Raw genomic sequence first — 13,157 nt, 5'->3', positions numbered from 1 at the left:
GGTAGAGGTGCTTAAAGTAGAATAGCAAATTCCATGTGAAGCACGGCCTACACAAGAAAACACTCATTGGAGAGGTCAAGGCTCCACCCCACTCCCTCTGCCACATCATCAAAGACTAACTTTGCTGCAAGAAGCTGCAATTTTGTCTTTTGACTATATCATGTTCTTCCACCTAGACTATGTTAAATTTTATGCCCTCATTTTTCTAGACAGACTGCATGTAAATTCAAGGTGTCTTTCTAGTAGCGTCATCAAAAAGATTAACCGAGGGAGACCTTGATCCATTGCAGGATTGTCAGGAAGGTAATGACACAGCGCCATGCTTCATGTGTTCTTCCTGCTACAGATTCGGAACCTGGCAGCAAACTTATGTGTGGACAGCAAGCATGGAGCCACGGGGACGGAGCTGAGGCTGGACGTCTGTGTCAAAGATGGCTCAGAAAGGACGTGGTCTCATGAGCAGGTGAGTCCGAAATCACAGGACCGGAGGCTAGCGGGGAGCTGAGGACAGCAGGGAAGGACAGAATGGAAAGAAGCCTCTGGGTGGCACATTTGGGACTGGGTGAAGTCATGGTTTGTCGACAAGCAGATCCCTAGTTAGTGAGCATGGCCCATCTCTCTTTCTGTCCCTTACCAAAGGAACTGTGATAATCGACCAGGACAGTGGGTAAAAACACATTTCAACTTGGAGAGCAAGAATTGGTGTCATATCTCAGCCAGGGAAGCGCATGCCTTGCGCATGTGAGAACTGGAGTTTGGTCTTTTAGAACCCACATTTTCGCATGTGTTTATAATCCCAGGCCTGGTGAAACAGACACTGGCAGATCAATTGGGGATTGCTAGCAAACCAACCTAGCCTATGTGGTGAGTTTCAGGCTAATAAGACTGTCGAAGGGAAAGGTAGACAGCAGCTGAGGAATGATACTTAAGGTTGTCCTCTGACCTCAACACTCGTGTGCATGTCCATGCGTATGCACAGACACCCCCATGCATGCACACACACACACACACATACACACACACACAAAAAAAAAAACTTCAGAATGAGAGTTGGATGTGGCAGCTATTTCGAGGACAGTGGTGATCAGTAATAAAAAGCTCAAACCATGAAGAGAGAAGTACGCATGGGGATAAATGAAAACAAAATAGGCTTAGGTATTTAGCTCAGTGGTAGAGTCCCTGGATTCTGTCCTCAGCTCCAAACAAAAAGAAAAAGAACAAAGTCTGTGGGAAACGGCACGATGAGGCCCATTTTTCTGTGTGCTGACCTTTGCTTGAATGTGCTCCTGGGTACGTGTGGGTGCACACACCTAGGCACATGCATGGAGGTCAGAAGAAGGAACCGCATTTCCTCCTCCCGCACTTTCCACCTGTTCTTTGGAGGGTCTCCCCAAATTCTGGGGCTTTCAGTTTCCCCAAGGCTGGAAGTCAACAACCCCTAGGATCTTTCTGTCTCTGCCACATTCCCTCAGAGCTGGAGGCACAGGCGCAGGCCTGTGCAGGACTCTGGGATCCATATTCTGACCCTCCTGGTTGTGCAAGAAGACCCCTTAAACACTGAGCCCTCTCTCCAGCCCCTTCATAGTAATTCTGAAAACCAACTTAAAAAAAAAAAAAGAAAGAAAGAAAGAGATAGTAAACTCCTTCAGTGTGACCTCAGCTTACTGACTTCCCACAGCAGTGGTTTTCAAAACAAACCTGGAGAGTGTTAGGGAATTCACGCGACAAAATCTTCTAGTAAAGGGCTCTGTTTTGTGATTGAGACTTCATCGAACTTTAATTTTCCCTCCTGGCTGTGTATCAAAGGTATTGCATGTGTCCATTTGCAATTGCAGTTTTTAGTCATGCACGTGAAGGACTACCCAACACCGACTTCATAGGATGTGTGCAGACAATGACACATTGATGCGTAACTGTGATGGAAAGACATTTCGGTGCAGCTACAGTTAAGAAAAGTGTGATTTATAATCTAATTTAAAGCTGAAAAGTCTCTAGAAAGGGTCTCTCCTGAAACGGGGTTACCTGTGAAAGAGCAATGACAGTGTGGGGGACTGTACGCCCCTTCTTGGTTTCAATTTTGAATAATGCAATATTTCAGTTAGGAAATACGAGATGTTTTCCACAGATTCCACAAGACTCAGTAGCTATTGTCCAAGTTACAAAGAGAACAGCTGATACATATAGCTGAAGCCTTTCTCCAGCCTCCTTCCCTGTGCAGAAGGGAAAAGCCCCAGTTAGGGCAGTATGCGCTCATGGTGTTCTGCTTCTCAGAATGGACCATAGTAACTGTCTTTGGAAAACAAAAGGAGGCAGCAAGCATTGTCCCTGCCGGCATGACTGTAGTTCTACAACTATATTCCTCAAATGTCCGCCTTGCACTCAGACCAGGCGCAGGCTGGGCTAGAGCTTCCTTGTGCTTTGTGTCTGCCTTGAACACTGACCGGGGCAGGCTGGGTTAGAGCTTCCTTGTGTTTGTGTCTGCCTAGAACCCGGACCAGAGGAAGGCTCGACTGGACATCCTTGTGATTTGGGAGCTTCTTTAGCTTATGCACACATCCACACAAAAGAATCTTGACCAAAATGAGCCACTGAGCAATGACCCTACAAAACCTAAGGTCCTTAAGGAGTTGTCCAAGTACACCTCTCCTCTCCCTCTTTTCTCTTGCTGCTCCTCCTCCATACTAGATTGCAGTCAGAGCATCTAGATGCTGGGAAAGCAGCAAGTTCCAAAACCAGTCAAGGATAAATCCCATCAGACAACAGCAACATCTTCTGACACCCTCTAACCAATTACTTATCCAGTGATGCCCTAGAAAGATAGAAGGCCTTACAGTCAGGCCAACATAGATTTCACGTGAAGCCAAGCAGCTTTGATCAATCCTTTTAGGCCAGCGGTTCTCCATCATTAAATAAGGGCAACAATCCCCACCTCCTATATGGGGTTTTTGAGAAGAAATGATGCCTGAGACGTAACTTTAATTCCCACATGAAGCCAACACAGTCACTGTACTTTTCCTTCTGTCTTCACACACACACAGACACACACATGCATGCACACACACACGTGCACACATACATACACGCATAAACATATACACATGCATATACACACAGAAACACACACATGCATACACACATACACACACCACGTAAACACATACATGTGTGCACACATGCACACACATCACTCACTCGGGTTCAAGGTTGCTGCGACATGGGTGCATTGATCCTTTCCCTACATAGCCATTCACTCCAACATACCCTGCAGGCTGGACAATTACCAGAACATTCTGCAGCTCTAGGATGCGGCAATAACTACAGTGTCAGGCGGGAGCTCGCTGCCTTCCTCCTCCTCTGTGTCTGATAAGCACTGCCGGGTGTTGGTGTTGCCGAGCTCGTCTATCAGAAAGGCTAGCATTTGAAGCAGTTAGGAAGAATGGTCGCTAAAACAAAGGGGGAAGCTATAAAGGAAAACTTTGTCCTTTGGGCTAAGTTTATCTCCTTTTTTCAGCCCAAGCAGAAAGCAAACTTAGATAGTTTACGGGGGATACACATCTGAATACCTGACCCGTGTTTAATATTCCTAAACAGGAAAATTCCAGAATGGAGTATGATATGTCCTGAGTTTATTTAATAGGTAAAAAAATGAATACAAACAAACTGAAGTGTATTGCATACTTTTATTGATTGTTCATTATTTACCTGTAGGCTAAACTGCAAAAATCTATGGCATGCAATTTTTAAAATGGTCACCAGAGGGCAGCACTAGACAGGAAGAAAAATAACAGGGGGAAAATCATGTGTGTGTATCTATATCCCTGCAGTTAATACAGCTCTTTAGGATTTCCAGTCTCTGGCGACCTAAGGCTGGAATGGAACTACATGGAGATTAAAGGTTGGTGGGGAGGAGAAAGTTGAACCTGTGTCACCATACACTTACTGACTTGGTACAGGTAAATTCATTTCACACTAATCAATGTAAGCTTCATTCGATGTTTTGCTTAAAGACATGTAAGCATAATTGACTCTTTTACGTTCATATTAAAACTCCTGGATGAGAAGTGCATCCGCCCAGAAAAAATATAGATATTTGTTTTCTTTCCAAAACAGTCAAACTGACTGAATGAATAAACAGACTTGTTACAAAGGCAACAAAGAAAGGTCCGCTGAAGGCCGCCTTTCTCTGGGAAACAGTTTGCTGCAGAACGTTATTCAGGACTAATCCGGCTTCTGTGAGGGAAGCAGGCCTGTGATTCATCCTTCCGGGGTCATCCGCTGAGCCGTTTGATACCACCCTAGCATTGTGTGCTGGCTACCAGTGTCCTCTAGGGAACCAGAAAGAAAAATTAAAATAGATCCAAATAAGAGTGTAAGCTGTGGTGTGGGAGGCAACTCCCCAACTCCCGCTATGAGTGCGGGGCGGGGCGGGAGGGGGGGCGGAAGAGAGGAGGCGAGGCCTGGCCTAGTTTGGCTGTTCTCTCTGCAGGCCCAGCAGCAGGCTCTGGGCTCTTGCTGGGAGGAAGCTTTGCAGGCCTTCCCGTCCTGCTGAGAAAGCAGACTTTCTCTTTCCGACAGTCTGGAGGGGGACACAAGCAAACAGAAATCCGAACAAGTCGCTGCGTGCAGAGAAAGGACACACGCCTTTCGTTGGGGATAAACAATCTCAATACACATTCTGATGAGTACACACTGCAGGGAGAAACGTGTTATAACTCGGATTTCTGCAAACTCCATAACGAAATATAACTGCCCACTGAGAGGGAAAAAAAAATCTTTCAATTGTCTCATCGGGTTGCCAGACTAAGATAAGTGTATTTGCAGCTCCAATCTGGAGGTTTTATTTGTATAATATGACACAGTACAGACCCCAGCAATGTAACACACACCGCACATATATGAAAGCAAGGAAATAGGTCATGACTCAAAAATCTATGTTTTAAAGAGTTGCTCAAAAGAAGAAAGGAGGAAAATTGACATCCATTTACTTTCAAAAGAATGATTTGAGTTTGAAAAGAAAACAAAAAGCATCATGGGCTTTTATTAAGAAAATCTAGAGCCGGGTGGTGGTAGCGCAGGCCTTTAATCCCAGCACTAGGAGGCAGAAGCAAGCAGATCTCTGTGAGTTTGAGGCCAGCCTGGTCTACAAGAGTTAGTTTCCAGGATGGGTTCCAAAGCTACAGAGAAACCCTGTCCTGAAAAAAAAGAAAAGAAAAAGAAAAAGAAAGAGAGAGAGAGAGAGAGAGAGAGAGAGAGAGAGAAAGAAAGAAAGAAAGAAAGAAAGAAGAAAATAAAAATCAATCTAGATACTAGATACTTCTGGTTAGTAAGAACCGCCCAGGAGTAGGAGGCGAATGCGGATGTCACCGGAAGTCCTAAACAGTGAGGTGCTTTCACAATGCGTCTGCTCACTTCTGCTCTGGAGAAAATATGTCTAATTAATGATCTGTTTGACACGACCATTGGGGAAGACAAATGGCAACCGTAAACATTTCAAAGACATAAGAGAGGGGAATATAATAGTTATTGGAAGGTGCAGAAAATATAACAATTGGCATAATTTGAAGATTTATCACCCGGGGCCCAGGATTGCAATCACCAGATAATAATAACAAGAATAATGCAGAAAACCTTATGAAAATTCCCTTCTAGCAATCAATCTACAAATGCAGGAAAGATCATCACCCTGCAATAGCAAACCCAGAAGCAGGAAACAAAAGTCGCCTGAGTGTGCCCAGCTACAACTCTGAGAGTAGATGATGTCCAAGAGACAGATTCGCTGTCACGCGGGTGTTATTTGGACCTTAATAGATTCATTTAATGAAAAGCAGGAGAAAATGGAATAAAAGAAGCTGGGACACTTGAGGCAGAAGTCACATCTGTCAAATGAAGGTCTTCCTTAGGTGAGGGTTACAATTTCTTTCATCTTTAGGCTTCTGTATATATAAAAGTGAAGACACAGAGAGAAAAGCAGGGCACATAGTCCCACCCCCTGCCACGGAGAGAGACAGTTTTCTCTAAGAGTGTAGCCCCTGGTAAATCGATCACCCTCACTCTGGTGGAAGACTGTTTGGGTGGCAGGGGGGATGGGGGGAATCTAGGAGGAGGAGGAAGAGGAAAAAAAAGAAGAGAACAAGAACGTCAGAGAGAGGGGGAGAAAAAGAAAGAAGTAGCTGAATAGAAGCATGGGAGGAAACAGTGTCCTTCCACAGCCTCTGCTCCAGCTCCTACCTCCAAGCTCCTGTCTTGCGTCCTGTCTTACCCTTCCCCCGATGATGAGCCTGTAACCTATAGCCAAATGAACACTTTTCTCCTGAAAGTTAAACAAGTAAATAAAAATTTTCAAAAGTCTAGTTGACTACGAGAGGCAGGAGTGTGGACAACACGAACAAGGAGGTTGGTAGGTGATAGGGGCACAGATCATGGAGTGTGCTTCCCTTGAAGCACAAAGACCTGCGTTCAAGCCCCAGAATCCACTTTAAAAGTCTGGTTTGGTGGCACACATATTTTTAATCCCAGTACTGAGGAAGTGAACCACTCGTGAGGAACGCTGTAGCTCACTGGCTGTCAGTGTAGCCAATGCGGCAAGTCCCAGCCCAGGGGACACCTTGACTTTAAAACAAAAGTGTACAGTGACTAAAGAATAATACCTCTGACCTCTGAACCCCCGTGGTCGCACACGTGTGCATGCAAACACACATGCTTGTATACAGAGAGAGAGAGAGAGGAGAGAGAGAGAGAGAGAGAGAGAGAGAGAGAGAGAGAGAGAGAGAGAAGAATGTGAGAACGGAAGCAGTTTATTACAGTAGTCCAAACAAGAGATGTTGAGAACAATGTTTGTGAAGATTCAGAGGGTGAAACTAATTCCAGAAGTGCTTATGAGGCCAAAGTGGCAAGTTGTGTTGTGCCGTAGTGGTATAGTCATTGCCTAGTGCGCGTGAGGCACTGGGCTCCATCACCAATACTGCCAAAGATGAGGCCGTGATCAGACTTGACAGGTCATTAGATGAGGAAAGTAAAAGAGGCAAAAGTTCAAAGACTTCATGGCTGACAAGATGAATGAAGTTACCGCCAACCAGAATAACTCAAAGGAGAACAGGCCAGCCAAGACATGAAAATCCAGCAAGTATAGGAAAGGATGAGTTTGATGAGTCTCCTAGGAGACACACTGGGAAAACCCTCCCAGGGGCTAGACACAACATGGTTGATGGGTTTTGAGCATTTTGGTGAAAGTTGCTCTGAGGACTAAGCAGGAAAGGAGAACACCCTTTGGTGACACCATGTTGCTGAGCAGACAGATGAAAGGGCGCGGGAAAGGTGGTTACTGCAGAGGAGACGGTATTTCAAAAGTCACGGAAGCAGCTTGTTTGGAAGAGAGCTCAAACTTAGGAGCATTCCAAATAGATGCTTCTCCTTTGTGAAGGACCTAAGAGAACAAGAGACAGAGAGAGAGACAGACAGACAGACAGACTACACAACTCCTGCTCAAGACTCCATCACAAACGCTAACCCTTGTCCTGTCTGAGCTGGCTCTTGTCCTGCCTGCCTTTCAGGGGCACGGAGCATAGACACTCACCTCTCCTCAGATAGCTTTCTTGCATGTATGGATTTAAATCATTTCTTTTCCTAATGCAAATCACTTACCCTAGTCCTTTCAATTGTTTTCAGAGTCCCACCACTTAACTGTTTTCTCTTAGCCGTCTCTAGACTTGCCCTATCTCTAGGTGGGACCTGAAAACCCACGTATCTGGAAGGCCAAGTCAGTGGCGAGTGTATTTAGGTGATTCTAGCCCTGCACACTGTTAGCTCTCTGCCAGTAACATGCTGTCCCTGACAGCTCTGCTTCACACCTCTGTCTCCTCCTAGAAGCTTCCTCAAAGAATCACATAACCTATTATACCAGACCTGGAAGAAATCCCAAGGCTTCCCTGGTCCATCTTCCCCTTCAGCTAAGGGCTTTTTTGGATGGTACCCTACAAATGTTGTTCGACTCAAGTAACTCAAGAAAAGACTCTTTCCCAAAGGGAATGCCGTCTGTTAATTTAACACATTGTAACGTTGATTTAGGACCGCATAAGTAGCATGCGTAGTATAGAGGAAGATGGATAACACAGGCGAGGCTAGGAAGCAATGGACGGCATATTGAAGCATTAAGTGGAGTTGTGATATTGAAGCATTAAATGGAGTTGTGGTATCCATCACTCCATAAAACTCGTGTTTTAGGTTGGAGGTCAGGGACCTATAAGTGCGAACTGGACTTCCTGTTGTGAGTTACAATCTAAAACTGACTGTATCGCCCCCACAGAATTGCTCTTACCTACGCCAGAAAATTAATTTGCCTATTCTTTACTTCATTGAGCTCGGCTTTCCCTTCAATTGGATTTTTCAAGGTGCGAGCATCAATCCAGCTCAACTTGAAGTCTTGTCCTTTGGCAGTTAATCTGCTCATTAGGCCAGCGCCGCCGTCCTTGATCCTGGAACACTTTATCTCCTTGATAAATGCCGAGAGTTCTATTAAAGGCTTTTCTTCTCCTCTCCTTCCTTCCACCCCCTCCCTTCTCCCTCTCACCTCTCTCATCTTTCATCCTTCCCTCCTCTTCCTCCACCTTCAAAACACCTTTCTCTCTCCCTCCCTCCCTTCCACCCCTCCTCTTGTTCCTTCCTTACCAGTTTCTAATTGAAAACTTCTCATTTGCATGTTTACCCGTCTGGCCACCGGTACAGCGTCTTGCCGGCACTTTGAAGCGTCGCCTTCTCAAGCCCTCGATTGTGCAGAGACACGCATGCCCCTTGCATTCACAAGCCGGGAGCTTCCACCTTGTTACCACACCTCTGCGCATGCTCCGGAACCTTCCCGCCCTTTGAACTCACCGCAGCTTCTCTGCTCCTGTTGTTTTGCTAGCTCTTTACTTTCGGGTGGAGAGAAGATATCCGACCCGGCGAGCCTCTGCACACCCGAAAATTCTGCTTCGATGCGATCTCACACAGCAGCCCGGTCACGCTCTATGACTGTCACGGCATGAAAGGGAACCAGCTCTGGGGATACCGGAAGGTAAGGGTCGGTGCTGGGGTCATTCTCAGATTGCCATATATACTTGCTTTGTTTTGTTTTACTTTTTTTTGGGGGGGGTCTCCCCCTCCAAGTTCCCAGCTCCCAAATAAACACATGAAGGCTTATTCTTTCTTATGAGTGCCGGGCCTTAACTTGGCATATTTCTAGTCAGCTTTTTTTAACTTCAAGTATTCTGTCTACTTTTTGCCTCTAGACTTTAATCTTTCTATATACCCTTCTTTACTTCTTACTCTGTGGCTGGCTGGGTGGTGGCTGGCTGGGTGGCGGCTGGCTGGCTGGCTGGGTTGCGGGCTGGGTGGCTGAGTGGCTGGCTTTGATCTTCTCCTTCTCCTTCTCCTTCTCCTTCTCCTTCTCTCGTTCCTTGGTCGCTCTTGCCAGATTTCTCCTCCTATTTCTTTTCTCTGCCTGCCAACCCCACCTATCCCTCTCCTGTCTAGCTACTGACATTTAGCTCATTACTAGACCAATCAGCTGTTTTAGACAGGCACAGTGTCACAGCTTCACAGAATTAAACAAATACAACATAAAAGAATGCAACACATCTTTGCATCATTAAAACAAATGCTCCATACGATAAACAAATGTTACACAGCTTAAAATAATATTCTACCACGGTCATGACTTCAGATTGACTGGCTCCGGCAGTTGGTTAAAACCCACGCTGTTCTAATCCCAAGTGTCACCTGGACATATGCACACACACTCAGCTCACACATGTGGAGGCCACCATGACAGGGGAAGACACAGCAGGGAGTCTGTGCTTTTGTCCTCACATGTCATGTGTACCATTTCCCAAGCAGTTACACCTGAAAAATGAGCAGCTCAGTAGTAAGCTCAAGAAGACGTCTAAGCTCAGCTTGATCAACTTGGGATAAAAGTAGCCAGGCCACACATCAAATAAGGAAATACACTTATACATAATTCTTGAAAAACCTAACTCACAACACACATACATTAATCCATATATTCATTTATTGCATACCCCTGGCTATTGCATGGCAGCTGTCTGGTTAAAACAATAGCATTCACACACACATGCGTGCATGCACACATACATATATGTATGTATGTATGTATATATTCATGTAGATATAATTGTAAGACTTGGAATAAAAGTAGCCTGTTTTGTGATTTAGCCAAAAGTCTCTTCTGATATATTGAAGACAAACATAAAAAATAAGAAACTATAAGATAATACTTAATGATAGAAATAGTTTTAGAACAAATATACTTAATAATAGAAAATAATTTTAAAACAAATATAGACTCATGTTTATTGAGTTAATTAAACAATTATATTTTAAAATATTTTCAAGTATTATTTTTATGTATTTCCCAGCCAGGGAGCCAATGTTTCCTACTTACTATTTTGTGCTCTGCACAATCCAGACTTATTTGGGCTATCAGGAAAATGTACCTAGTTCTTTATCCAGGAGCATGGCTATTGTGCGACAAAGGTCAGCCAATATTCCCCCAGATTACAGAGAACTGGAGGGAAGAGGCTGGCGGATGGGCACTGATTGGTGTGGGCAGTGGCTATGAATGCGCTTCTTCACTTCATGAAAGCCAGAACGCTGGTTTCTGCCTCTTGAGGTGGGTTCCCCAACCATACTCACTCAGAGCAGACTTGACTGGACTGTTTACTCGCCACATTAACACCTCCTGAGGACCCAGCAGATGTTTCCTGTATCTCCAGAAGAAGCACACAATGTCAGCTGTTGCATCTGACAAAGCAATTTCAAATCTAAAGAACTAATGAGAAGATGCTCTCACAAGTACACAGGAAGAGCTGCTAGCTGGTTTTGTGTGTGTGTGTGTGTGTGTGTGTGTGTGTGTGTGTAATATGTGATTGATTAGTCCTGTCAAACTCCCGCTACTCGATACAATATTGTCTACATGGAGTCGGGTAGGGTAGGCCTTTTTTCTCCAATAGTTATTTTCTGACCTTTAGGATGATATTTTCTGTATACATCAATAAAACACCAGCCCTCCCTCACAGGCTGGAGCTTTCTAATGAACGGAACGTTCCTCATCATTGGACGTTTACAGAATGAGAGACAGACCACTCGATAATACGCAATTAAGCCCTGAAAATGCAGTTGTTTTCATTAGGGAGCTCACAAAGGCTTGCAGATGGATCAGACCGACTAATGCATGTGCCCACAGAGCTCCCGGAGAGGGAAAGCCAGGCTGCAGTGATTTCCAACGGTCTAGCTCGTATGAGCTTTAACACTGCAAACCTTTCCAGTATCCGAAGGGATCGGTGAAAAATAATCACTAGATGCGCCTATGCTCTGGCTGGCTTCTTAGGTCCGTCGCAGCACTCAGCAAGAGGTTGCACTCTGCATATTTATATAGCAAGCAAGATATTTATACAAAATCAGGAACATGCCGAAGGCTTAAAATGGGAAGTTTCTGAAATATCTCATCTTGGTCGATGACTCAGACCTATACAGCACACCTGTTTTGGAAAATTCAAGAGCTGCTACCTAGAGAAAAAAAAAAATCAGACAGAGAGCTCTCTGGAATGCTGCCTTCCCTGTCCAGTTGCGGCCCTTGGCCTCAGGAAAGGGGGAGTGGTCTACCAGTTCAGTAATTCTCTGAGCTGTTTTGGAGTGGCCCCCTTTTTTATTACCATCCTCAGGATCACCTCCAACTGAATCCCCATAATCACTTAGATGCCATTGTGTGGAATGCACAGAGGAAGATACCAAGGCTGGTACAACTGTGACAAAGCCAGCATCCGAACTCAGGTGAATCCAGCTCCGGAGTCTCCACTCACCCCTTGGCTGTGCTCTTAAGAAACGAGATCAGTAATTCCCAGGAGAGGTCCCCAGGGTTTACCGGATCTAGGGCTACAGACTCCAACTGATCTTTTCCAACTACGTGGAGGTTTCTTGGAGAAAGAATTTGGCCAGTATCCGCCTCCTTTGAACAGATCAAGGATGTGGTCAGACCTCACTTCCTGTTCCATGATCAACAATTAGCTCTCAGCTATTCTTAGATGTGTCTCTTTGCTACCCCAGGGCAGAGGGGCATCCCTATTTTATGATATTGTAAGCATGGTTGTACACGTCTCAGAAGAGCCTGTGAGAGAGGAATCCTTACTTTGGTTCTCTTTTGCCACCAGGGGGACCCCTGTTACAAGGGCAGCAACCCCAGTAAAAGTGTTTAAACCATCTTTCAACAAGAAACCCTTTCTCCCCTTCAGTCCCCACATCTGTCACATCTGGTCAGTCACTACCACTTTTTACTCCCTTTGCCCAGTCATATCCCCCGTCTCTCTCACACCCACACATGCACCTCTCTCTCTCTCTCTCTCTCTCTCTCTCTCTCTCTCTCTCTCTCTCCCCCCCCCTCTNCCCCCTCTCTCTCTCTCTCTCTCTCTCTCTCTCTCTCTCTCTCTCTCTCTCTCTCTCTCACACACACACACACACACACACACACACACACACACCCTTTGCTACTGCTCTGTCTACTGCTCTGACTGCCACCCTTACCACAATACCCTTGGATCCCCCCAAGGGCTTCCTAAAGGATCTCCCTGCCTTTCTCACACTCAGCCTTATTCAGGGGGAGTTTCCGGAACATCTGTTCTCAATGCAACTTGGTTTCTCACTGAGTATAAGAGACTCACTTTACCTCCCAATTCTCATCCCAGCCCTTCATAATCTGGTCAACACAATGGTCGGGCCTTAGTCTTAGTCAAACCTACTATATCCTGGCCAGAATGGAAGCACACAATTGACCTTCTAGTACTCAGGAGGCAGACGCTAGTGGGTTACCAGGAGTGTAAGACCAGGCTAGCCTAGACAAAGTGGTCCAGCCTACACCCTGTGAGCCAGGCCTGCAAAATCAGACCCTGTCTCAACACAAACAAGCCAAGCTTACGGCTAGTTCGTCTTCACTTTCGTTTCTTCTTTGCTCTAACAGACACAATATCTACCTGATAAACCAGGGAGAGCCTGTAGCTGACTCTCTGACTGTAAGACCGAATCTCCATCTGCGTGGGGGACAAACACACACTTCCCATCGACAAAAGTGCCCAAGTGTGACCTGGCATACTACGAAGCAAACCCATGCTGAG

General features: G+C 45.5%; 1 protein-coding gene across 1 annotated transcript in view; it reads left to right on the top strand.

Annotated features, from left to right (window-relative positions):
* Window positions 1-13,157, top strand: part of Galntl6 (polypeptide N-acetylgalactosaminyltransferase like 6) — a 1,029,419-nt gene that overhangs the window by 1,002,301 nt on the left and 13,961 nt on the right. Inside the window, exons 10-11 of the mRNA XM_050161819.1 lie at window positions 347-463; window positions 8,900-9,049. Coding sequence (XP_050017776.1) covers window positions 347-463; window positions 8,900-9,049 — 267 coding nt within the window. The remainder of the gene's footprint in view (window positions 1-346; window positions 464-8,899; window positions 9,050-13,157) is intronic.

Source organism: Alexandromys fortis, unplaced genomic scaffold, assembly GCF_014885135.2.
Source record: "Alexandromys fortis isolate MF-2015 unplaced genomic scaffold, M_Fortis_MF-2015_v1.1 scaffold_137, whole genome shotgun sequence".
NCBI lineage: Eukaryota > Metazoa > Chordata > Mammalia > Rodentia > Cricetidae > Alexandromys > Alexandromys fortis.
Note: the sequence above shows the minus strand (reverse complement) of the source record. Positions and strands in the feature narration are given on the sequence as shown.